The sequence below is a fragment of the Salvelinus namaycush genome, chromosome 21 (assembly GCF_016432855.1).
Source record: "Salvelinus namaycush isolate Seneca chromosome 21, SaNama_1.0, whole genome shotgun sequence".
Classification (NCBI taxonomy): domain Eukaryota; kingdom Metazoa; phylum Chordata; class Actinopteri; order Salmoniformes; family Salmonidae; genus Salvelinus; species Salvelinus namaycush.
The window spans coordinates 21,631,740-21,659,635 of NC_052327.1; the positions used below are offsets into that span (position 1 = coordinate 21,631,740).

Sequence of the window (27,896 nt, forward strand, 5' to 3'; positions counted from 1 at the left end):
CGTAAGATTTATTCATAAAGCACTTTCACAAATGCCCTGTAAAAAATTTAAGGACCCCAAAAAATTAGAAGGCTAACAGTTCCTACAATAAATAAATAAACCTACTGTACTATTTAAATGACTTCTGATGGCTGGAGTGTTAGCTTGCTATGCAGCTGTTCTACATACAATGACAGATCCTCCGAGAAACTGACGGGAGACCAGACTTATGAACTATACGTTACCATAGCAACCACGTGGTCTATAGCACAACACATCATACGCTTTACCATGGTAACGATACAACGTGGAGGAACAAGCTTCTGGAGGATGAGTTCAGTTAATAGAGTACACAACACAGTTCCTTTCAGCAAAAATAATAAGAACAATGAATTAATCTTGTCAACCTTCCCAACCCCTTTTCCACCTCCTGTCCTTCCCCCTGAGGCATCTGTATCCAGAGACTATGTGGTTTTAACCTCTACTCTGAATGCTCTGCCTGCCTCCCCCTTTTGACTGGGCAACTACCCATCTCCCACTACCATGGTCCATACCTCATCAAACCTTTACAGCACAAATCTCATTATCACCCTAAAATAATGAAATCCTTCTATGAAGTTGGTAGCTGACAGTAGTGACAACATACAATAGACCTTTTCTAATGTAGGATACCAAGACACATAAGCACTAAAACACTGAAAGAATATTCACAGCTATGAACCTATTCTTAGACACATGATCTCACACACTCACAACGGCCCATTCTAACCCAATATCTAAGGTTATTAGCCACCCTTGCCGTCGTAGGTAAAAACAGTGGCTGTGACATCAGTGCTCCTATCGGGGGCCTTTGTTACGACCTGCTCTGTTATAAAAACACTATCTTAACAGTAGTATTATAGCAACAACACCAATGTGTATCAGATACCCACAAGATAACCGTGATCTAAGAACAAATTAAGAGTCCTCAAGCAGGCAACTATTATGTTCATAAGCTGGTGTTAATGCCAGTATTAAAAAACCATGACGTTGTGACCTTCACAGGACACAAGCAACTTGTATACGAGAAATAGTTGTTATCATAACTATAATTAAAATGTCCCCTGCATGGTATAATTGTGAACCAGCAATCTCATAGGAATTTACGAATTGCCTGGATTTACAAAATTGTTAATTGACAGCATTAAAAAAAGCTCCACTGCATCTACCTATAAAAATAAACTAATTCAAGTAGAAATTCATATCTACAAAGAATTTAAAAAATAACTGCCAAAGCAGGGATTTCCATCGTGTACAGTCTAGGCGCAGTGAACCAGTCTGGTCTGCCATAGATGCCGAGGGGAGGGGTGCTATCACATAAGAAGTATACCACTGACACTCCTCCAATCGCTGTTACACGTGCATTTACCTGTCTACCTCTGTCTTCAGCTTCTCTGGGGTCAGATGAGTTGTACTATGTCTGTAGTCGGGGAACTGAATAGCCTTTGGCTTCATCAGAGGCACTAGTTTAAGCAAATGTTATTTGTGGGGCCTTCATGTTTGGCTACTCTTTACAAATACATTAATACTTCCCGCCCAAAAAGCTGAAAACATAAAAGCATTCAGAAAACACAAATATACACAGATATTTAGACACATCCAGATGACAACACATAATGGCTGCATTATACAGCCTGTAAGGTGCTGAAATAGAAGCCATGGCAACACAGAGATGATACCCTAGTGGGAAGCAGTTGACTCCCTGACTGGGTAATGGCAGAACTACTGAGAAACAGTGAGTCTACCATGAAAATCTGAACAAAAGTTCTAGCTTTAGCCTACAAGGAATTGGCAAAAAGCCAGGCCACAAGTATCCATCACAACTCCATGAAAGCACAGATTGTAATTACATGAACACACGGATGCTAAACCCTCAGTGAAATAATAGTTTGAACGAGAGGACATTTCTCTGCAACTCAAATATGAAAAATAAAAGTAACATCATTCTTATAAAAACAATACTTGTGGGTCATGGTGGGATAAGAGTACAAAGATATTCAAAAATACAAATCAACAAAAAATGTAAAGGTCCAATGCAGCAGTTTTTTTCTTATCTCAATAGCAAATCATTTCAGGGTAAAAATTAAGTACCTTACTGTGATTGTTTTCAATGAAAATTGTCAAAAATAATAATAATTGCTTCTTAGCAAAGAACAATTTCTCAAGCAAGACTTTTGCTAGGACTGACTGGGAATGTTCTGAGTGGGGAGGGGAAAACTGACAACTAGCTGTTGGCAGAGATTTTTGGATCTCTCTTTCTTATTGGTCTATTAACTAAATTACCGCCTGGTGATGTCACTAGCCAGGCCAAAGTTCCATCCCACCAAAACAAGCAGACATTTCAGGTAGTCTTTTCAAATAGCTCTTCACGAAAAGGGCATTAAGATAATTTTCACAATTTCACAGTATTATTCCAACCTCGTAGTATGGAATTATAAAACACAGGATCACCATGTTTTGACTGTATTGGCCCTTTTAAACGGATACTATGCAGTGAAAACCTGTCTGAATATATCCCAGCACTTATCAAACGGCCTATGAGTAGCGTGGAGGTGGCCGTGCCCCTGCCTGGTGCGGAGGAATGAAGGAGGGGCTCTGACATGTAAACCAGTCTGCAGCATGGCTCTCCTTCACTACAGCAGATCAGGGGGAATGATTGGAGTGTGCTTGAAGAACACATTGATAGGGGCTGAGTTAGGGTGTACACTGGGGGCAGGGGTAGGGGTGCAGGGGGGTAGGGTAAATGAGCAGTTACTGGGTTTTCCGTGTCGAGGGCTTCATCGATTTATCTCCACTTTAGGACTCCTGTGGTACCACCTCCATCATCTTCTGGCACAGCGCCGTGGAAGAGACTGGAGAGAGAGACACAAATACACACCGTCATTTATAATCATTGTAGAATCGGAAACAGACTACATCATGAAGACAGATCAAGAGTACAGTGAAGCAATTCAGAAGTAAAACTTACAGATTAATTGAAGGAGCCATTTGGGCTTGTTTTGCCACCAAACGCCAATAAAGTAGACTGGCACTCCCGTGGCAATGATGCCAAAGCCGATGGCACACTCCACAGGTGTTTTCCAGATGGACACCACGATAAGGAACATACAAGCCAGGACGAAGCTGATAGGCAGCAGGATATTCACCTGGGGGAAACGGTTCAATGGGATACTGAATATATTACAAACACAGACAAACACATTGAAACTCCCGCTAACAAAATACACAGAGATCGACTGGATTCAAACTAAACTCATCGAGGAAATTGAAATAGGAAAATAATGTGAAATTGTGTTACCGTAATTGGCAAAGCATCTTTATATACTAAATATAATATTTTAAATGCAATATTTTGAAAATAGGGAATCCTTTCATCAGCAAATACTCCTTTTCATCAGCTTTACTGAGGTACATGCCTAAGGTTAAAGTTCTGACGAGGGTTAGAGGTGAAATTCTGACTAACCAAATGGCATTCATCCAGAGGACCAGAGAGAGAGGGAGAGTGTTGGTGCTCTTGGTCACACAGTGATCAGAACACTAACTCACATCCAGCTGAATGTGGAGCATAAGACCAGTAATCAACTGTAATCTTTTCAGAGGCTGACAAAGGCTGTGTGTGATGTTAAGCCACACAAACTTAATGAGTACCAGCGAGTGCGTATATGAGAGAGATATTCAAAGGCCGACAATTGAACGAACAGTGTTGAAAAAACCCTCCACCCCCTCCTCTATGGTGGCACAGAGCAGGCCACTGTATGGTCCTCTGTCCCAAACACACAGGACATATTTATGTGGTCAATAGATAAGATAGATCCATCTGAACAACCAGCACTGTGCAGCGATGGCCTCTTTCACTTCACTGCCTTTCTCGGCCACTCCCCTCATTAACACATCGCTATGTCAACCAGGAATTAGGGGTCCATTTTGAGGGCAGGCAGAGGACCCACAGTCCCACAGTTGCACAAAGGGGCTCTTTGTGCCCAACAGTCCTAGGGCGACTGTATCAGTGCACATGCTGCTCTACCCTCACTAGCCAGCAGCTCATGCCAATGGCAGGTCACATTGCAGCCTACGCTTCCAAGTAACCAGTTCCAGTTCCTTTTATCACTCTCTTTCTCCCTCTCCCTCTCTGGTGCCTGATCAGTTGATAACAGGTTAGAGACATTACACATATTCTCACCTTGATTGGTCGTTCCAGCTCAGGTTTCTTGTAGCGCAGCCACATCATGCCAATGATCGCCATGGCAATACAGAGCCAGTTGAAGAAACTGAAGAAGTTGATGACGGAGAAGATGTCGTTGGAGAAGGCGTATAGCAGCGTCATCAGGCACTGTGAAGGAGAGAGGGAAGTGTGAGAGGTTTGGAATGCAGCAGACAGCAGTGACTATCAACGACAGCCATGGAAAAAAGCTAATATGACAATAATACTGAGCCTCAATTCTCGGGATTAATGTTTGACTTCCAATATGTTTTACTTGTTGAATGATGAGAGCCCTTGGTGTTGGGGTGGTTTTGAGAAGCCCCTGGTTAGAGGGAAGTTTGTGTACGTACTGTGAAGATGAGTGACGGCAGAGGGGTCAGCAGGTTGGGGTGGATCATGGACAGCAGACTGGGGAGGTGGCCCTCTCTTGAGCCCACAAAGAACAACCTGACAGAGGACAGGGGTTATAGTAATTCTACATACACACAAACCAAAGTAGTCCATAAAGGAGCATACTCGTAGTTGGTGTGTGTGAATGAAAAAGTATGTGTGTGTGTGTTACCTGGATGATGTAAAGAGAGAGCCATTGACGGAGCCGAAACAGGACAGTCCCACAAACACAGGGATGATCCAAGCCATGGGGCCCAGGTGGTAGTTTCCAAAGTCCTGAAAGACAGACAAACAATTTCAGCAAACTGTCCATCTACCAGTCACTGGGGCTGTGTGTACAGGGACATAGAGCGATGTATTTATAGCCAGAGATTGTGTGTGCTTAAGGGAACATAGAGAGTACAGTATGTGCAGGCTGCATGGTGGGGTATGGGGGAGAACTCACCACAGCCACTGCCTCAGAGCTGAGCATCTCATCTGGGCTCAGAGTAGTGAAGTAGGCCAGGTTAGTTAGTACGTACACCACAGTGACGATGGGAAGGGAGATGATGATTGCACGAGGCAGGTTCCTGTGGGAGAGGGGGCAGTGAGGGTTACGCACAGTTAAACTCTTTAGCTGTGACATTATACTTCCTATGTTTACCTACGTCTGAAGAAAATCTCATGTAATTCTACATTTAATACGGACTGAGAAAGGGATCGTGCTAACATAAAACCAGTAATTCTTCTAAATTCATAGAGTCATTCTTGACCTATAGCATGTTACAGGGAACATAGAATAGAGTTGACACTCACTTGTAAGGTTCAATCATTTCTTCTGTAACAAAGTTCAAGTAATTCCTGCAAGATGAGGATGACATGGTTTAGAGACACTAGCTAGGTTTCCATCCAATTGGCGACAGATTTTCATGCAAATATTCTAGAATCCGCATAAAGAAAATATGTAAATTTTTCCACCATTGGTGGGTTTCCACCAAATGGACTTGTTGCTGATAAAAAATGTAATGTACTGAATAAAATCTAAAGTTCAATTTGTTTCCATCGCATGTTAAACACTACCGATAGTTTTGTCACAAAAACGGTTGCGTTAAATAGCAAATGTGCCTACACTGGGCATGGCACGTGTGCTCTAGCCAACAGCTCACAGATACAGTGCGGGTAGGCTAGTCTACATGATGAGATTATTATGGATAAGAGAGAGAATATTTGTATTTGTCAAAAACAGCAGTCAAGCATCGATCATCATGTCACCAGAATAAGACTCTTGATATTTATTGAAAAAAAGGAGCATCTAGATCCTGTGAAGTTCATCATAACGTATTTCATCTGTAGCCTAATAAATTGCGTGGTTTCCCCGAGTCGTGGTGGGAGGACCACACACCATATCATCGTGTGACTCCAAGTTTACTTCGATACAATGGTTATTATATAAATATTTGCACATAAATACGTTTCCACCGTAATTTCTCGCATAATACATTTTACAGACACAAAAAGATCCCACCATGTCGAACAAACAAATGATCTGTCGGCATTTATAAAATTATACCGAAACTTCCTGTTTCCATCACAGCTGCGTGATTTTACTCTCATAAAAACTGTGGATGGAAACGTGGTTACAGACAGACAGAACACCGTGTGCAAATCTATTGTAGACAGGCTGTGATTTCATTAAGTGTGAGTGAGGATAAAGTATTCAATCATACAGTAATTATCATGTCCCATAGAGCAACAAAACAGTGCTAAAAAGACCAGGGGGAAGAGGGACTGTTTGAGGTTGAAACCTGAGCAGGCATTGGGAGGATTAGTCTGAGCAGAGTTTTCAATTCACTTAGTAGAGTTCTTAATTGGTCAGCCCTCCTAAAAGGGGGTTTACAATGGGATTATATAGAGGACAAAATGCGGCTCTAGTGTTAAATACTCCTGGATGTGTCAGTCAAGTTCTAGTTCTCTGTACTTACCAGCCCCCATAGGCAAACAGACCACTGTACAGGGCCAGACCAATGTTCCCAAAATCGTAATTTGAATTCTTGAAAGAATTTTCTGGTAGGAGGTTGACTGTGTCACCTGGAAGAAGGGAAGAAAGAGTTGGAAAGGTAAGTCCAAAGTTGACACTGAATTATTGACCACAAAGTGGACAGAATCAGCAGCCCTGTGAATTGTGTCAGAGCAGGGCCCTGGAATAATGAAACACAAGATAACATAAATGCACCATGAAAACTAAGATCAACATGAGAAAGTTAAAATAGTGGAAGACTAGACAAATAAACCCAGACAAAATACCAGCATTAATACCAGAGCTAGATTAAAAGGCTGTGAGCATGCATGGGTTCAACCAAAATCCCCTATAATAAACAGTTATGGGGGTTTCACTAAATCCACCACTCAGGGGGGTAGAATGGCGATGGGGTTACCTGTTTTATTAAATGAAAAACAAGACAAATGTGGAACGTATGCCTGAGGGGGGACACAAGGGATGGACATTCCAGGAGTACCAGCCGGCCAAAAGAGCCAGACATCCTCTGAACAAACAACTCCCAGAGTGTTGTTTCAGACAGAGACCCATGCTTAACCAGGACCAGCACTGGGCCGTGTCCGTCTTCATGTAGGACCATGACCTTCCACCTTTACTGTCCCCCAACTCCAACCCTAAAGCATGCATGACATCCCAACATGGAAAGGGTCTTTCCAGGGTTGTGCAACGTCAGCTAGTACACTGAAACTCTATGGCACAAATACATAGTAACCACAGTCCTATATACACGGAGTGTACAAAACACTAGGAACACCTTCCTAATATTGAGTTGCACCCCCTTTTGCCCTCAGAACAGCCTCAATTCGTCGGGGCATGGAATCTACAAAGTGTTAAAAGCATTCCACAGGTATGCTGGGCCATGTTGACTCCAATGCTTCCCACAGTTGTGTCAAGTTGGCTGGGTGTCCTTTGGGTGGTGGACCATTCTTGATACACACAGGAAACTGTTGAGCTTGAAAAACCCAGCAGCATTGTGGTTCTTGAAACAAACCGGTACACCTGGCACCTACTACCATACCCCATTCAAAGGCTCTTAAATATTTTGCCTTGCGCATTCAACCTCTGAATGGCACACACACACAATCCATGTCTCAATTGTCTCAAGGCTTAAAACTTCTTTAACCTGTCTCCTCCCCTTAATCTACACTGATTGAAGTGGATTTAACAAGTGACATCAATAAGGGATCATAGCCTTCACCTGGATTCACCTGGTCAGTCTATGTCATGGAAAGAGCAGGTGTTCCTAATGTTTTGTACACTCAGTGTAGATCTATCTGTGGCTCTGCTAGGAACTGCTTTGTCAATCATCGAACATCCCAACAGCGTATTGGCTGCTCTCCACACACACACAACATACACACACACACACACAGATTTCTGAATGCCTTGAGATTGGTGGTGATGGAAAGGTGAGAGGCAGTGCGTGGTGTCGGGGTATATGACTGACTGAAAAGAGTCATGAGAGGCCGTGTTGGCCTCAGCTCATGTGACCCACCGCACGCCCGGGACAGGCCTCAGGAGCCTGCCAACAGTTATTCACATGACTGCAGTACCAGGCAGAGGGAGGGATGCAGTGGCCTTAGGGTCAGGCATGGCAGAAAAGCAGGCAGGCAGACAATGGGCCAGACGGGCCCCAGAGGCAAAATAGCCCTGAGTATTACCAGTTCAGACATGACTCTGCAGAATGCAGATAAGTGTCAGAGCCTCGAGGCAGTTCGTCTGAATGGAAGCTACCGCTGTGAACACACCACATCTTTCAAACACACAGTGTACTGTATGTACAGTATGGGTGATCTGTACCTTTCAAGTTTCAAGTTGTATTAGTCATATGTACAGGATACACATGGTGTACACCGTCCAGTGAAATGCGTACTTGCAGCTTCCTTCTCGATAATGCAATAACAATAAGAAATAATAAAAGATAAGAATAGGAACATGAAGTAAATGGCTCAGTAGAATAAACATTTTATCATGAGTATAATTTATAGTCCAATGTTTACACGTGTTTTGGGGAACGGGGCATTGTAGGGCAAGTGTTTAAATTGTGCAGTATTTAGCAATCATAATAAGAGTCTGGTAGCAGCAGTTGTGATGTGTAGCGTGTGTAGCGTGTGTGTGTGTGTGTGTGTGTGTGTGTGTGTGCATGTGAGCTAAGGTGCAGAGAATCAGCAGGTAGTCAGTCCAGTTCAAGTGTTCAGCAGTCTGATGGCTGGTAGATAGAAACTGTCATACCTCATGCTCCGATACAGTCTGATGGCTGGTAGATAAAAACTGTCTCTGAGCCTGTTGGTATCAGACCTCATGCTCCGATACAGTCTGATGGCTGGTAGATAGAAACTGTCTCTGAGCCTGTTGGTATCAGACCTCATGCGCCGATACCGTCTGCCTGATGGTAAGAGAGTGAACAGCTCGTGGCTGAGGTATGTGGGGTCCTTGATGATGCTGCAGGCCTTCCTCAGGCACCGTTTCGAGTAGATGTCCTGGATGGGTGTGAGCACTGTCCCAGTGATGTACTGGGCCTTACCATACCAGGCCATGATGCAACCGGTCTGGATGCTCTCGATGGTGCAGCGGTAGTATTTGTAGAGGACCCGGGGCGGGATGCTGAATTTCTTCAGCCGCCTTAGGAAGTAGAGACGCTGTTGCCCCCTCTTCACAATAGTGGTGGTGTTGTTGGTCCATGTCACACCCTCGGTGATATGTGTGTGTGTGTGTGTGTGTGTGTCATTTATCTCAAGTTTCTCGAGCAATTTCAGGTGAACACATCACTACATCAAACAAGTCTATCCTTGTTTGATGAATAAAGGTTCATTAATTCATACCAGTGAAACATTAGATGACCCTAAAAGAGCTCTCCTCTTGTAAACTTTACTTGTACCTTTCTGCCTGAGAGATTAGATCTCTGAATCACTCCAATAGAGTGTTCTCTATAGCTTTGGGATAGCTGGCAGACACAAAGACAGCTAGTTCTTTCACACACACATGCTGCCAAAGAGGAGCGGTGAAGGGTTGACATAATAAAATGGGTGGTATGCTGCCTGTATTCTTGAGTTTGTACAGGGAAATATAAACAAAGATGGCTGCCACATCAGATCAGAAATGGATTATATCATCATGTCCAGGGCGGTGGGCACAGAGATGCATGCCCCCGAACCCCAAACCTAATATTTTCAGGAACTCCTACTGAGTAGTAGATGACTGTGGAATAGTACCAGTAAGATGACACAAGGACTGAGTTTACACAGGCAGCCCAATTCTAATCTTTTCCCCACTAATCTGACCAATCACATTAGATCTTTTTCAGAGCTGATCTGATTGGTCAAAAGACAATTAATGAAAAATATATCAGAATTGGGCTGCCTGTTTCAACGCAACCACTGATGGCCAGTACAGTGTACATACTAAAGGTCGACCGATTATGATTTTTCAATGCCGATACCGATTATTGGAGGGCAAAAAAAGCCGATACCGATTAAATCGGCCGATTTATATTTAAAAAATAATAATAATTATATCTATATATATCATACACACACACACACACACACATTTTTGTAATAATGACAATTGCAACAATACTGAATGAACAATGAACACTTATTTTATCTTAATATAATACATAAATACACACACACGCACACAGCTCTGAAGTGACAATGATACTGAAGAGTCTGCTTAGGAGACAAATACCCTCAACTGTTTGAATAAAAATAGAGTTTAAGTTACCTGTGATGAATGTTGAAAACAAAAACTTTAATTTCTATATGCAGGCAATGCTATTTTAATAATGGGCATGGTAAGAATTGACGACCAAAGTGCGAGTCATAATTCCCATGACACCTTCTAGCAAAATCTGAAAAGCGGTTCCTTCATTTATTCCATAGGATATTTTTAGATTCACTTAAAATAAGGTCTGTGTTTCGTGTAGGCTTACATCACCGTGCCAATTTTATAACTGTGTAGATATCCATAAGACAAGGTAACTCTGATCAATATTGGCTAAATATAAGCGAAGATACATTTTTTTGTAGAGTGGATTTATGAAAATATGTTGACAAACGTTACCTTATCCTAGTGAGATTTACACGGGTATCAAAACGTCGAGGCGGTTTAAGCCTGCACAAAACACAGACCTTATTTGAAGTAGATCAAGACATTCTCTATGGAAGACATGAACGGTAAAATAACGAAGGAACCCCTTTCAAATTCAGCCGCAAGTTATCACAGGAATTATAACGCGTCGACTATTTCTCTCTAAACCATATACCTTTGACTAATCTGGAAACTATCACCTCGAAAACAAAACTTTTATTCCGTTCCGTATTTTATCTAACGGGTGGCATCCATGAGTCTAAATATTCCTGTTACATTGCACAACCTTCAATGTTGTCATAATTACGTAAAATTCTGGCAAATTAGTTCGCAAAGAGCCAGGCGTCCCAAACTGTTGCATATACCCTGACTCTGCGTGCAATAAACGCAAGAGAAATGACACAATTTCACCTGGTTAATATTGCCGGCTAACCTGGATTTCTTTTAGCTAAATATGCAGGTTTAAAAATATATACTTGTGTATTGATTTTAAGAAAGGCATTGATGTTTATGGTTAAGTACACATTGGAGCAATGACAGTCATTGATTGATTGTTTTTTATAAGATAAGTTTAATGCTAGCTAGCAACTTACCTTAGCTTACTGCATTCGCTAACAGGCAGGCTCCTCGTGGAGTGCAATGTAATCAGGTGTTAGAGCATTGGACTAGTTAACTGTAAGGTTGCAAGATTGGATCCCCCGAGCCGACAAGGTTAAAAATCTGTCGTTCTGCCTCGTCATTGGAAATAAGAATGTGTTCTTAACTGACTTGCCTAGTTAAATAAAGGTGTAAAAAAAAAAAAAACGGCGCCCAAAAATACCGATTTCCGATTGTTATGAAAACTTGAAATCGGCCCCGATTAATCGGTCGACCTCTAGTACATACAGTGCCTTAAGAAAGTATTCATACCCCTTGACTTATTCCACATTTTGTTGTGTTGCAGTCTGAATTCAAAATGTATTAAATATATGTTTCTCACCCATCTACACACAATACCCCATAATGACAAGATGAAAACAACAAATGTATTGAAAATGAAATACAGAAATATCTCATTTACATAAGTATTCGCACCCCTGAGTCAATACAAGTTAGAATCACCTTTGGCGATGAACCTGGTGGTTGTAAACCTGGATTGTACAATATTTGCATATTATTACTTTCAAAAATTCTTCAAATTGGTTATTGATCATTGCTAGACAGCCATATTCAAGTCTTGCCATAGCCAATTTAAGACAAAACTGTAACTAGGCCACTCAGGAACATTGAATGTCTTCTTAGTAAACAACTTCAGTGTAGATTTGACCTTGTGTTTTATGTTATTGTCCAGCTGAAAGGTGAATTGATCAGACTGAACAAGGTTTCAAGATGACTGAACCAGGTTTTCCTCTAGGATTTTGCCTGTGGTTAGCTCCATTCAATTTCTTTTTTATCCTGAAAAACGAACCAGTCCTTAACGATTACAAGCATACCCATAACATGATGCAGCCACCACTATGCTTGAAAATATTTAATAATGTGTTGTTTTGCATTTGCCCCAAACATAACACTTTGTATTCAGGACAAAAAGTGAATTGATTCGCCACATTTTTTGCAATATTACTTTAGTGCCTTGTTGCAAATAGGATGCATGTTTTGTCATATTTATATCTGTACAGGCTCCCTTCTTTTCACTCTGTCAATTAGATTAGTATTGTGGAGTAACTACAATGTTAAACAACGACCATCCTCAGATCTCTTATCATAGCCATTATACTGTGTAACTGTTTTAAAGTCACCATTGGCCTCATGGTGAAATCCCTGAGTGGTTTCCTTCCTCTCTGGCAACAGAGTTAGGATGGACGCCTGTATCTTTGTAGTGACTGGGTGTATTGATACACCATCCACAGTGTAATTAATAACTTCACCATGCTCAAAAGGATATTCCATAGTTTTATTCTTACCCAACGAACAATAGGTACACTTCTTTGCGAGGCATTGGAAAACCTCCCTGATCTTTGTGTTTGAAATTGACTGCTCGACTGAGGGACCTTACAGATAATTGAGATGAGAGATGAGGTAGCCATTCAAAAATCATGTTAAACACTATTATTGCACACAGAGTGATCCATGCAACTTATTATGTGACTTGTTAAGCACATTTTCACTCCTGAAATGTATTTAGGCTCGCCATAACAAAGGGATTAAATACTTATTGACGCAAGACATTTCAGTTTTTGATTTAATTTGTAAATCTTCTAAAAACATAATTCCACTTTGACATTATGGGGTATTGTGTGTAGGCCAGTGACACAACATCTCAATGTAATCATTTTAAAATTCAGGCTGTAAGACAACAAAATGTGGAAAAATTCAAGGGGTGAGAATACTTTCTTCAGGCACTGAATATTCTGTCACGCCAGCCAAGGGGAGACACAGGGTTGTTCTGATATAGTGAAGGTCGGTCGTAACTGCTGCCTAACCTGTATTTCTGAGTTGTACGGTTAAACAAATACAAACAGGGCTGCCACGTTGTCCTGTCAGATCACATAGATTAAATCACTCCCTGGTCACTGAGCAATGGCCCCCGTCGCTCTGTTCTCTGCTAATCTGTCTGGAATATAAACAGCTATCTGTCAACCCTCATTTGACACTTCAGTTTAATTCTGATTTCCATAAAGAAACAGGTACAGTAGTTGTCTATTTGACACGAGGGCTGCATAGGAAGAATCAATGACATTTTACTATTTACCCCTATCTTTATCACTAGTGCATTTACATTAACAGCCGCCCCTCAAGTAAGGCTAAGCTCTAAATTCACCTCTTCCCGTTTCTTTGTCAAGAGATACTGGCTTGGCCTACAAGCAAGCAGTCTCCAGCTCTAGGTTCTCCTAGTTTGGACCAACTTCCTTATTTGGTCAAGATAACAAAACAATGGCCCGGTAGTTTAAAACTTCTTAATACAATATCAGTGTATAAACAGCAACTGGTGGACTGCATGGCACATATCTGGTCTAACCTTTAAATCAAGTGCTTGAAAAGGTAGAAACAGGTACGCCTTATATGATTAGCCACCTGGGGGCGGCTGTGTTGTGTTTGGGGAGGGGTTAAAGTCAGTCACAACAGCACGGTGAGCAGCTGGGTCAGTTTGTAAATAAACCATTGAGAGATCCCGTTACACTACTGACTACCGTACCTTCAACTGAACCAGCAGATAACATGTGATGGCGAAACCAAGGCTGGGCTGCCTCTTTCATAAGCAGCCAAGGGGAGAAACTTGTTTTCAAACAGAGACATAGAGATGTACACGCGACACACACGAGAGACACGCAGACAAGGAATGTCCCTACAGAAGACTCAGGACTGGCTCCCAAAGACAAACAAAAATGCTTTTGATTGAAAAGGAACTGGATCATTGGAGTAGCCTAATGAGATTATTTTTGTAACAATCCTGTTGTCATTAACTTGGTAGAGCCTATTACCAAATGAAGGAATGACCCAGAATCGTACACTTCATCCGTTAACCCTAGACGACTGTCTGGTGTAGATAACAGGCATTTTAAAATGCACTGAAGTGAGGATGTCTCTCAGTCAAGAAGAGAAGACAAAGACAAGTGGAGCGTTCATTTGATCTCAGTGGTTAGATTTCTCTCTCCCACCCAGCGGAGTCCCAACCAGACCAGACCAGACCAGCTCTGGAAGAGCCTCCTCCATACAACAGCCCTGAACTGGCAGCAGGAGGACTCTAATAACTCAATATAGGGATATTTCACAACACTGAGTCAGTCACAGGGCAATAAAACTACTATCACCCACAGACAGATATAGACAGACAAACACACTTACATCATTTAGCAGATGCTTTACACAGAGTGACTTACAGTTTGTGCATTCAACTAAAGACAACCACTACCATGATCAACCTTCATAAAAATGAGCCTCTATCTGAAAGATCTGTCCTAGAAAAAAAAAGTACAATATTATATTTTTGTGAGAACTTGGCTGACAGTAAGCAGTGTTGTCCCATGCTCATTGGGGCATGCAAGAGATTAATTGACAAATCCATCGATAGAAAACGCACAATACCATATCGATCTTGCTGACACATAGCTCTTCTTTATTAAAATGTATTTCCCCCCCTCACAGAACCTACCATCCGTCTGTATGTGACCACTGGAAGAACCATGTGGATGGAGGGGAGGAGAGTGCGACTGCTGTATTGAAGACAGGAATACAGAGTTATATATTGTATTTATCTCTGAATTATTGCTAGTCTTAAATCCACCTATCCATCTTAGAATGTTTAACAAAAATATATGTAAGTACACTACCAATGTTATGGTATATTGAATCTAGTCTGTTGCTTCAAAAGGGGACTCGTTACTCTCTGGCATGCTAAGAAACTCTCATGTGCCAGCTCGACTTCAGATGTATCCAAATATACTCCTTACTACCACGTAAAACATAGTAATTAGATGTACTCCACCAAAAACACATGATTTCACATGATGGTAAAGCACCCAAATCAGACACAATCATATTCTACAAACATTGACTCAAAGCTCTCAATGCCTCACTCAACAATCAATATCATCAAATTGTCTACATTTTGCCCTGATTGAAGCTGGGGGAAACCTCCATCGGCTGACTGATTCATTCAGGCAAGCTTACGCTTCACTAAGTCACTGGCTCTTCCAGAAGAATGGCCGTTGCTGGTCTGGTTAACTCCAACTTCCACCAGTAAAGCCTGCCAGGAGTTAATGCAAATCTTGGTGTCTCGTTCTCCCTCCTGCTCTCTTTTCATAGTCTCTCCATCTCTCCCTTTGTATGTGCTCCAGTTCTGAATGGAGAACAATCCCAGGCAGTGTTCTGGGCATGCCATACCACAGTCAGCAGTTCTGACTGCGGAACAGCTCAGCCTGAGCCAATCTAGCTAATCGCATCCACCAGGCCATAGCTTCAGCCCCAGCCAGCCCAAATTCAATATGTATTTGGTATTTGGCCTTTTATTAGGATCCCCATTAGCTGTTGCAAAAGCAGCAGCTACTCTTCCTGGGGTCCACACAAAACATAATACAGAATGACATAATACGGAACATTATAAGACAAGAACAGCTCAAGGACAGAACTACATACAACTACATACATAAAAAGGCACACGTAGCCTACATATCAATACATACACACAAACTATCTAGGTCGAATAGGGGAGAGGCATTGTGCCGCGAGGTGTTGCTTTATCTGTTTTTTGAAACCAGGTTTGCTGTTTATTTTAGCAATATGAGATGGAAAGAAGTTCCATGCAATAATGGCTCTATATAATACTATACGCTTTCTTAAATTTGTTCTGGATTTGGGGACTATGAAAAGACCCCGGGTGGCATAAGTGTGTGTGTCAGAGCTGTGTGTAAGTTGACTATGCAAACCATTTGGGATTTTCAACACATTAATGTTTCTTATAAAAAGAAGAAGTGATGCAGTCAGTCTCTCTCCAAGAGAGACTGGCATGCATAGTATTTATATCAGCCCTCTGATTACAATTAAGAGCAAAACGTGCCGCTCTGTTCTGGGCCAGCTGCAGCTTAACGAGACTAGAGTCACACTCCATGGCCCAGGTCACATGGGAGAGGCCACCGACATGGCAAATACTGGGGGCAACAAGGAGAGGGGGAAGAGCTGTGATAACAAGCAGGTCAACAAGAAGGATCCAGGACCAGCAATGGCTACACAGCTGGCCATGACTACACATATTCACCTAACAGAGGGGATCTGGCCCCTTAGGGCACAGGGTTACCTGGGAAAGGTTAGCAGTTTCAGAAATTATTCGATAAGCAGCGGTGCGAATTGTTGTACCTTAGACATTGCAGTCTTGGTACACTGAAGGAGGGTGGCATCTCTCAGTAAGCTGTTTAGTAGCTTGAATCACAAATTTTCACCCATGCACTGACCACACACTTCTGTAAAGACATTCTCAGTTGCTAACTTGCTACAGTATAACATCAGGTTACAAAATCTCAGTCGTCTCCAGGACAGAGGTCTGAAGAAGTGCAATTCGCTGCACTTCAACGATACCTTAAATTCTAACATAATTACTTATACACAACATTAAAATCAGTCTAACTGGGGGACTTCAAGGTGGCCCATAAGCCCCTTCTGGGGGAGAAGAAGAAATGTATTGTTTGTATAATGTTACAAAATGGTAGCTGTACTTACCATGAATATGTTTTATTGTATGTAAATTATTTTGTATTTTGTGCAAATGATTCTTCAAGATATGGGCACTGTGCGTCACGGCTGGAAAGGCTACGTTTCCGCTGTCAAAATTCATACCATAACCAACCGTGTTACCGCTAAAACTAGCATTTGGTTGGTCTTAAATATTCCTATCAGTGTTGCATGAAACTAGCACTTTGGATCATGTTTTTAAGGACACACCTCAAATATTTCCACTCCGCCTATTAAAATAAAATTAATTTGTTGACGTTGAATCAACGTTCAAAATTGATTGGATTTGTAAAAAGTCATCAATGTAAGGGAATTTCGTCTTTTTTTCACCCAACTTTTAACTTAAATCCAATGACATGGTGAAATGTTTTGTTGATTTCATGTTGAATTCACGTTAGTTGACAACTCAACCAAATCAAAACTATACGTTGAACTGATGTCTGTGCCCAGTGGGATCACTCTCTAGGGCAGGAGTAGGCAACTAGATTCGGCCAAAAGGCAGAAAATGGTAGTTATAATAATAATAATAATTTGTACACTGCAAATTGACTGCAATTAAGCCCAAAAAGAGATAGTACTAGAGTATAACAAAAATGTCATAACTTGATTACAAGGTCATTCCTGATCACGTGACTCAGACTACATCGTTATCGGCCATGAATTCCTTTCCTGTCCCATTGCACTTTATGTCTTGTCTGTTTTTCACTGTGTACCTCCTCCTGTAAAGAGCATTTTGTAGAGTGTGGTAGTGTATGGCTGTATCTTACCTTTGCCAATCTCCACAAAGCCCACAATAATGATGAGGCCCAAGGCAAGGAGCTTGGCAGCAGCGAAGGCATCCTGGACCCGCGTGGCTGCTTTCACACTGTAGCAGTTTATAGCAGTCAACAGCACTGGGCAAAGAGAGAGACAGAGGAAGAGAGAAAGAGTGTGTGAGTTATTCCTTTCTATTTTTGACTACTGTCTACATCAGTGGTTCCCAAACTTTTTATAGTCCCGTACCCCTTCAAACATTCAACCTTCAGCACACTCAAATGTTGTTTTTTACCATCATTGTAAGCCTGCCACACACCCTATACGATACATTTATTAAATATAAGAATGACTGTGAGTTTGTGTCACAAACCGGCTCGTGGGAAGTGACAAAGAGCTCTTATAGGACCAGGGCACAAATAATAATATAATAATCAATAATTTTGCTCTTTATTTTGCCATCTTACATATAAAACCTTATTTGTTCATTAAAAATTGTGAATAACTCACCACAGGTTAATAAGAAGGGTATGCTTGAAAGGATGCTCATAACTCTGCAATGTTGGGTTGTATTGGAGAGAGTCTGTCTTAAATAATTTTCCACACAGTCTGTGCCTGTATTTAGTTTTCATGCTAGTGAGGGCCGAGAATCCAATCTCACATAGGTACGTGGTTGCAAAGGGCATCAGTGTCTTAACAGCACGATTTGCCAAGGCAAGAAACTCTGAGCGCAGCCCTATCCAGAAATCTGGCAGTGGCTTCTGATTAAATAAAATTTGCTTGTTGCAAATTCGATGAGGCTCTCTTGTTCAGATATTGGCAAGTGCACGGGAGGCAGGGCATGAAAGGGATAACGAATCCAGTTGTTTGTGTCGTCCATTTTAGGAAAGTACCTGCGTAATTGCGCACTCAGGTGCTTCGCTATATCACATTTGACATTGTCCGTAAGCTTGACTTCATTTGCACACAAAAAATAATACAATGATGGAAAGACCTGTGTGTTGTCCTTGTTAATGCAGACAGAAAAGAGCTCCAACTTCTTAATCATAGCCTCAATGTTGTCCCGCACATTGAATATAGTTGCAGAGAGTCCCTGTAATCCTAGATTCAGATCATTCAGGCAAGAAAACACATCACCCAGATAGGCCAGTCGTGTGAGAAACTCGTCATCATGCAAGCGATCAGACAAGTGAAAATTATGGTCAGTAAAGAAAACATTAAGCTCGTCTCTCAATTTAAAAAAAAACGTGTCAATACTTTGCCCCTTGATAACCAGCGCACTTCTGTATGTTGTAAAAGTGTTACATGGTCGCTGCCCATATCATTGCATAATGCAGAAAATACACGAGAGTTCAGGGGCTTTCTTTAACAAAGTTGACCATTTTCACTGTTGTGTCCAAAAGGTCAAGCTGTCAGGCATTCGTGAAACAGTGTTGTTTAATGAAGTCATTGTCTGTATAGTTTTTTTGGCATTTTCCCCCAGCATTGTCCCAGCCATATCCGCTGCAGCAGGAAGAATTAAGTCCTCCACAATAGTATGGGGCTTGCCTGTCCTAGCCACTTGGTAGCTCACCATATAAGACGCTTCTAGCCCCTTCTTATTAATGGTATCTGTTGCTTTTATACAGTTGAAGTCGGACGTTTACATACACTTAGTTATTAAAACTCGTTTTCAACCACTCCACAAATGTCTTGTTAACAAACTATAGTTTTGGCAAGTCAGTTAGGACATCTACTTTGTGCATGACACAAGTCATTTTTTCAACAATTGTTTACAGAAAGATTATTTCACTTATAATTCACTGTATCACAATTCCAGTGGGTCAGAAGTTTACATACACAAAAATGACTGTGCCTTTAAAACAGCTTGGAAAATTCCAGAAAATGATGTCATGGCTTTAGAAGCTTCTGATAGGCTAATTGACATCATGTGAGTCAATTGAAGGTGTACCTGTAGATATATTTCAAGGCCCTTCCTTTAAACTCAGTGTCTCTTTGCTTGACATCATGGGAAAATCTTAAGAAATCAGCCAAGACCTCAAAAAAAAAATTGTAGACCTCCACAAGTCTGGTTCATCCTTGGGAGCAATTTCCAAACGCCTGAAGGTACCACGTTAATCTGTACAAACAATAGTACGCAAGTATAAACACCATGCGACCACTCTGTCTCCTAGAGATGAACGTACTTTGGTGCGAAAAGTGCAAATCAATCCCAGAACAACAGTAAAAGACCTTGTGAAGATGCTGGAGGAAACATAACCTGAAAGGCAGCTCAGCAAGGAAGAAGCCACTGCTCCAAAACCGCCATAAAAAAAGCCAGACTACAGTTTGCAACTGCACATGGGGACAAAGATCGTACTTTCCTCTGGTCTGAGGAAACAGAAATAGAACTGTTTGGCCATAATGACCATCATTATGTTTGGAGAAAAAAGGGGGCGGCTTGCAATCCGAAGAATACCATCCCAACCGTGAAGCACGGGGGTGGCAGCATCATGTTGTGGGGGTGCTTTGCTGCAGGAGGGACTGGTGCACTTCACAAAATAGATGGCTTCATAGGGAAGGAATATTATGTGGATATATTGAAGCAACATCTCAAGACATCAGTCAGGAAGTTAAAGCTTGTCGCAAATGGGTCTTCCAAATGGACAATGACCCCAAGTATACTTCCAAAGTTGTGGCAAAATGACTTAAGGACAACAAAGTCAAGGTATTGGAGTGGCCATGACAAAGCCTTGACCTCAATCCTATAGAAAATGTGTGGGCAGAACTGAAAAAGCATGTGCGAGCAAGGAGGCCTACAAACCTGACTCAGTTACACCAGCTCTGTCAGGAGGAATGGGCCAAAATTCACCCAACTTATTGTGGGGAGCTTGTGGAAGGCTACCCGAAACGTTTGACCCAAGTTAAACAATTTAAAGGTAATGCTACCAAATACTAATTGAGTGTATGTAAACTTCTGACCAACTGGGAATGTGATTAAATAAATTAAAGCTGAAATAAATCATTCTCTCTACTATTATTCTGACATTTCACATTCTTAAAATAAAGTGGTGATCCTAACTGACCTAAGACAGAGAATTCTTACTAGGATTAAATGTCAGGAATTGTGGAAAACTTTAAATGTATTTGGCTAAGGTGTATGTAAACTTCCGACTTCAACTGTACATGTCTTGCTACTCAAAAGTCGTCTTTATTCTCACTCAAAAAACTCCTGTGGCATCTTTTTCAAATTGTCATGTTTCATTTCGAAATGTCTGCGCAAGAGTGAACGTTCCCCGTGAGAGAGTAACAGTTAATGTGATTAGATGCTAATTATTTGACTAGGCTACCTGTATTTGACATTGTGTTGTTATTTCGCTGAACACTTGCTGGTTAAATTTTATTTTTGGTAGTGACACGAGGCTACTCAGGCGAGGGGGAAAAAACTCACCCAAATGTATAGCCCCGTTGGAAAATGTAAATGTACTGTTTAAAAAAAAAAGTGAATCACATTTTTTATTTGGCGTACCCCAGGCGGCATTGCGCCTACCCCAGTTTGGGAATACCTGGTCTACATGAATGAGTCCCAAAAAATATTCATTCTCCCTCTTTTTGTAAACTCAATTCATCTTCCTAAAGGTACTAAATGTTTGTGTAGATTCCATTCAGCACACACAGGACAATGTGTATGTGATAAGTGTGACAAACTGCTGTGTGGTGTGTCATGTGGCACAGAGGGGGGAATTGTTCAGAGACCTAGTAAACAGATTCTTGAGGGAATAAAATCAAGCCCCCCACAGCCAGCCTCCCCTCCCTGTCCCCCAGGCTCCCCTCCCTGTCCCCCAGGCTCCCCACCCTGTCCCCCAGGCTCCTCTCCCTGTCCCCCAGGCTCCCCTCCCTGCCCCCCAGGCTCCTCTCCCTGTCCCCCAGCCTCCCCTCCCTGTCCCCCAGCCTCCCCTCCCTGTCCCCCAGCCTCCTCTCCCTGTCCCCCGGACTCCCCATTAAAAATGATTAACTAACAAACACTTCAAAGCACCATAAGCTGTAAATCAGCCCGGGTAACAGTAGGGAACCCAACAGCCTCTGTGTGGACCCACAGCACAATGAGGGCCTGTGTGGGAGAGTACAGTATAGACTGGGAAGAATGGTACAAAAACGCACACTCCCGCTGAGGGTGAGAATGAGAGAGCAGAGCAGTCCTGTTGCCTGTGGGATCAGGGCAGACAGGCTTCAGAGTCTCAGCCTCCTAAACACACCACATGGACTGAGACTGAGGTTTCCCCACAACCCACTAAAGAAGTCATACAGAGCCAGCCAGGGGGTCACTCTATAAAACCTCACCACTGGGACCTACAGTATGCACTAAACTAAAGCACAGTGACCTAATAACTACAAAACACTAAATAAATAGGTCACTGGAACAATAACTCACAAAGTCGGTCAGACAAATCCTGTAGCCTAGCACAACAACTCAATAGATTAGCAAATGTGGATAAGAGTGGCTTGGCTATCCAGACTGACCCTGTCAACCACCAAGACCAGAATAAGCAGACTGGACTAACAACATCATGGCTTCAATCCTATCTCTTTATCTAGACATTCGCCCTGGCCTGGCTGCGGCCTTATCTCAGTTTCTATCATGTGGTCACTGGCGATTACACACTTAGAATAGGGATTAGAGACTAGCGCAAGTACTGAACCGTACAACATTCACACACACAGAGTCTGTGAGAGCTTTTTCCACCAGGCAGGCGCAGCCATGATCATGGCTTGAATTCAATCTCTACAGTACCACAGCCCTGCAATGTATGCTGCTTCTGCTTCCGCTGCCCACACATTTCTCATTGCAAAATGTATTGACAGACGGTACTGTTAGGTCAGGTATTCAGCATCCACTGGGAAGTGGTAATGAACACTGATCACACAATGTCCAGAAAGAGAACCATGGCAAGGTTTGAATAGAATGTTATATATATGGGGGATACAATCTTCCCAGCTGTGCAGATTTTGCTGCGAGGAGGCAGAGTCATTAGATAATTTATTTTGGAGCTCGTTTTTAGTCACAAGTCCAGGAATGGCTGAAGAATTGCAACATTTACCTAGAGCTACACTGCAGATGCTGTAGCAATACTGGGTGATTTGAAAAGTCATAGTCAATCGATCAATAATTATTTTAGCAAAAATGTTTCTTTAATTTACAATCTGTAGAAACTATGAGAATAGAAAATGTCATAACTTTTGTGAAGCATTACAGCACAGTTGAAAAATATATGGCAAATAGAAATCCAATATGGATGGTGTTAAGAGATAGATGGGAGGGGTTGAATGGAGCTGAAGGGTGGGACTAATAACAACAAGATAACAAATGTAACACATACGGGGTCTGTAAAATGTATATAGGTTCAGAACTTTTGTGAAATAGCACAGTTGCAAATAGAAATCAGATGGACATCAGAAATAGAGGAAGGCCAGGACTAAAAACAAACAAAATATAACTATTGTAAAATAGATTGTGTCTGTAAAATGTATATAGTGTGTATAAGCTGGAAGTAGAAGCCTAATTGTTATTGTTTATTAGTTTTCTCCAATTGGGGGGGGGGGGTTGCAGGGAATAATAAAGGCAAATATATTCAAAAACAAATGTGTATATATGTATGTGTATGCCAAACAAAAACCATTGATTTTAAAGTTGAACAAACCATGCACAAGGACTACTTTGAACATTTTACACAAACACATTTATTGGAAGAACTGTGCAGATGCAAAGTTTGGAAACAGAATTACGGTAAAATCTCCCTCAGTTTTTTATGCGACCACGTTCTTCAAAAACTTTGGTAGATATCGACTGAGAATTGAGGATTCAAAGATGTCTGCAGAAAAAATGGGGTGTCAGCTATATAATGACACCTTGAGTTTGAAACAATTTCTTTTGGTTATTGAACTACAGTAAGTGAAGTGGATTTACATCCGTTAAGGTAACAGATATTCTGGTAACGGAATTACATCATGGGTCCCTGGTCTGTACTGGGTAATTCCACCAATTAGCTGCCTTTTGAGTAGTGTTTGGGGGGGATTATTATAAAAAAAAAATGTAAATGACATTCTGTCATAAAGAGGTTAATGTTCAACTTAATAAAAAACACTTTCTCCCATCTCAAGAGGTTAAATAAATAACAAATCCTATAGTAACTGCCTATTTAGTGCCAAATAAAGTAACAGGGTTGATCGTAAAAGGGTATTTAGCGTGGCTATCTATGGGTAACAGGGATGACATGTTACACTCAGTTTTCCATCACAAAACACCAGAAAGTGGCCAAAAAGAGTAGAACCAGCTCACCTGTTTTTACACTATGATTTGACTATTAGATGTTCAATGTAGAACAAATAAAAAGGAATATTTTCACCATATTAAAACAAGAGTTCAGTTCACATAACAGGGTTGACCTTAAAATGAGGGACAGTTGGTTGTTCGGTTTTAACCTTAAAATGTATTAAATAATATTCAGAAATTCAGAAATTACTTTGTCAAAGCAACAAAATACCTAGGGTTTACAATGATGGTGAGTACCACAATATAATATAACTGAAAAGCTTCAATCTGGTACGTTAATGCTAAAAGATATATATCAAGAAACATGATGCTTATGTGTATACAGTACATTGCATTCAATTGGGTGAAGATTAGTGTCAATATCAAATCAAATCAAAGTTTATTTGTCACGTGCGCCGAATACAACAGGTATACAGTGAAATGCTTACTTACAGGCTCTAACCAATAGTGCGAAAAAAAGGTATGTGTGTGTGTGTAGGTAAGTAAAGAAATAAAACAACAGTAAAATTACATTTGAAAATAAGAGTAGCAAGGCTATATACAGACACTGGTTATTCAGGCTTATTGAGGTAGTATGTACATGTAGGTATGGTTATAGTGACTATGCATATATGATGAACAGAGAGTAGCAGTAGCGTAAAAGGAGGGGTTGGCGGGTGGTGGGACACAATGCAGATAGCCCAGTTAGCCAATGTGCGGGAGCACTGGTTGGTCGGGCCAATTGAGGTAGTATGTACATGGGTGTATAGTTAAAGTGACTATGTATATAAGATAAATAGAGAGTAGCAGCAGCGTAAAAGAGGGGTTGGGGGGTTGGGGCACACAATGCAAATAGTCCGGGTAACCATTGGTTACCTGTTCAGAAGTCTAATGGCTTGGGGGTAAAAACTGTTGAGAAGCCTTAATATTGACGCCAAGAGATACGCATCAAAGACATGATGCCTAAGTGAATACATTTCATTCAATGGGGAAAATTAGTGCAACAATATTTATTCATAGATAGCCATCATAGACAGACGCATAAGTGCCAACAAAATCCAAAACAGTTTCACATTGTGGAGATTGCTGGTCATCTCAAACAGACTGTTGGAGCTAGGAACACAAGCATTTCGCCAAACCGGCAATAACATCTGCTAAATGTGTATGCGACCAATAAAATTTGATTTCATTTGACGCCCTGGAACAAAGCCACTGCCTCAAGCATTGTACACGACCAACAAACATCTACAGGTTGCATGCGCACATACAGTACCATCTAAGTCGCACGCATATGCACTTTGAGGTTCGCAGACCAGGCGCCGTCAGCGCTCATAATCACAGCTGGATGCTTCTAAGCTAGCTAGCCATTGTAGCCAATTTATCAAGGTGACAGCTAAAGCACAAGCAACTGGGATTTCTTGGTTGTAGTGCTAGCCAGCTAACTCTCCAAAGTTTGACCACTGCAATACTAACGCAATAATATAACACCCCAGACCAGGGCTACTGCACCGACATTTGTGTACTGCATCATCCAATTCGTATGATATGTTACGTCCTTTTTTTCGGGTGCAATTCGTATGCTATGTTACGAATCCAATTCATACAATATGTTATGAATTTGTTTGTGCTTAAGATCCCAGACTGCATCTTTAACTAGAGAGAGAAAGAAGAGACAGAAAGAGAGAAAGAGGGAGGGGTTGTCCAGACTGCTCCACACTCTCGCTTTGACCACAAGACACAGAAAGAAAACAGTTATGAGCTGAACATAACAGTGTGCCAGTGGAAGGGAGGACAGTAGAGGGTGACCCTGTGGTTTGTGACTACTATGATTTGTCATTGTAACCAATTCAATTGCAGTAATTCCATTGCTGATTTTTCTGTAATTCTGTTACCAATTTGGTAACAAAAATGATATCAGTAAAAACACTATAACTAATTGATAGGTCTACCCTTTACGTGTTACTTCTGTGAACGTTCATTATCGGAGAGAAATTAGAATATGTGGGTTTTTGTTAATGGCATTAAAAGGCACAAGGCAACGTTTCTTAAACTTACAGAAGGCAAGTCATTTCAAGTGTTGATATGAGATGGCAGGGGTCTTTACTTCAACATGATTGTTGACATAGAAAACATCTAGACTACCAGAAATAGTATTTAAGACCCATTTTCCATCTGTTTGACCAGAAATCAAAGCCAATACCTATTCTTCATTTTTATGATGGAAAATTGTTGAAAAATGTATCTATGGCTTAATTTCCCAAAAATATAGACTTAGCTTCATTTGACACCCAATTTAACATGCTGCTAAGAACTTCACGTTGGTGCTCATGGGTCCTTTTACATGGAAATTATATGTGTATTGCACGTGCAATAGTGTAACGCAATGTGCATGAGACAAAAGTCTGAATTAATTGAATTTGCAATCTATTGTAGAATTTATTTTTTGGGGTATTATTTTTCTTATTATTGTCATTATTAATAATGAATTATCTTATCTAAAAGATAAATACAATTTCCATTTGAGCTTGATGAGACATGGCGCGTGGGTGATGCTGGCTCTATAGGCGTACTAACCAAAGATGATGAAATAACGCGGTATTTTTTCAACAGTATCCTAGTACACCCAGTGTTTCCGTTTGGGTGAGTCTCGTGCGGCTGCCAAGAGAACAGTGCATACTACGATATCCTTATGTGGCGCAATCCCACTGGACACAAACTTCAATTCAACATCTATTCCGAGTTGGTTGAACGTAATTTCATTTAAACAAACGTTTATTCAACCAGTGTGTGCCCAGTGGGATGCAACGTGTAGGCTACAACAGTTCCAACTTCTAATCGTGATAAGTGTGGTAATAGTGAATTGCATCGGCTTGGATACTTACAGATACAAAGACAGGCTATCAGCTTCGCCCCATTCTCGGGCACTGGGCAGTCAGGGAAAATGGGCTTGAGGAGGTAGGTAGCGAAGACGTACGCGACAATGTACTGCGATGATGGCCGGATGATGAGCAACTCGATCCACAATTTCAGGAAAGCCGGCAGGGAACCATACACTTCAAGGATGTAAGCATAGTCTCCACCTGATTTGGAAATAGTGGTGCCCAGCTCAGCATAGCACAGGGCACCTATGGTTGAGAACACTCCACACACTGCCCAAACAACAAGGGACAGTCCGACTGACCCGGCTTCCTTTACCACTCCAGTCGGGGTCACAAAGATACCCGAGCCGATAATGGTACCCACAATGATAGCTACGCCGTTCACCAGGGTAATGGTTCTCTCTAGGACAACCTTATCTTTGCCGGGTACAGATACCTTGTCCGGGCTTCCTGGTGCGCCTCCCGTTCGGCTCGAGTTTCCATTCTCCCCTCCGGCCGGAGAGAGCATCTTCTCCGTAACCTCCTTGTCTTCCACATCCCGGTCGACTGACGAATTCGAATTTCTTTTCTTTAAACTAGACATTGCTCGATCCTGTGGGGACACAGATTTTAGCTTGTTGTCTGTGTCTCTCCTTGCGTTGTTTTTTCTATTCAATGTCTATGATTCTGTCTGAGTCGCTCCTGTAGCACAAAGACACGATGCTGCCTTGGCTGACACGGAAAAACGTGCTTGCTCTGTGCTGTGTCAACGCAACTCTGTATAAAGGACTCGAGTAGAAAGCATCAAGGGAAGAATCTCAAGTGCCCAGTTGCGTCCTCTCCCCTCACCTCCTTCCCATTTGAAAAGGTCAGAGGGGCGGGACCTCTGGCTTTCTCATTCAAAGTGTTTTTGAGGACGCGACGACAAAGCAATTGAAATTGTCATATGAGCCAGCTTCCTTTTTTTGTCTGTCATGACAGCGTCACAAATCCACCCCAAATGATGCTGCTGCGTTGCTAAATGCGAGACCGAAGCTTTTACGCCCTCTAGTGATG

General features: G+C 41.6%; 1 protein-coding gene across 1 annotated transcript; it reads right to left on the reverse strand.

Moving 5' to 3' along the window:
- Positions 1-27,565, reverse strand: slc7a5 (solute carrier family 7 member 5). Its single transcript, XM_039018082.1, has 10 exons — positions 26,865-27,565; positions 17,708-17,833; positions 6,571-6,676; positions 5,405-5,449; positions 5,055-5,178; positions 4,782-4,885; positions 4,570-4,666; positions 4,199-4,348; positions 2,987-3,164; positions 1-2,870 (listed from the first exon to the last, which is right to left on the reverse strand). Exons 1-10 carry the CDS (start codon positions 27,442-27,444, stop codon positions 2,815-2,817), a joined length of 1,566 nt encoding a protein of 521 aa, XP_038874010.1. The 5' UTR covers positions 27,445-27,565; the 3' UTR covers positions 1-2,814.
- Between the last annotated feature and the right edge of the window lie 331 nt (positions 27,566-27,896).

What these genes read in the sequence shown, in the direction of transcription:
- slc7a5 (XM_039018082.1), bottom strand. Translation starts at nt 27,444, where the DNA reads ATGTCTAGTTTAAAGAAAAGAAATTCGAATTCGTCAGTCGACCGGGAT. An exon ending in CTGTTTGCCTATGGGGGCTG is followed by an intron (nt 5,450 to 6,570) that starts GTAAGTACAGAG and finishes CTCATCTTGCAG; the next exon opens with GAATTACTTGAACTTTGTTA. An exon ending in TGCCGTCACTCATCTTCACA is followed by an intron (nt 4,349 to 4,569) that starts GTACGTACACAA and finishes TCTCCTTCACAG; the next exon opens with TGCCTGATGACGCTGCTATA.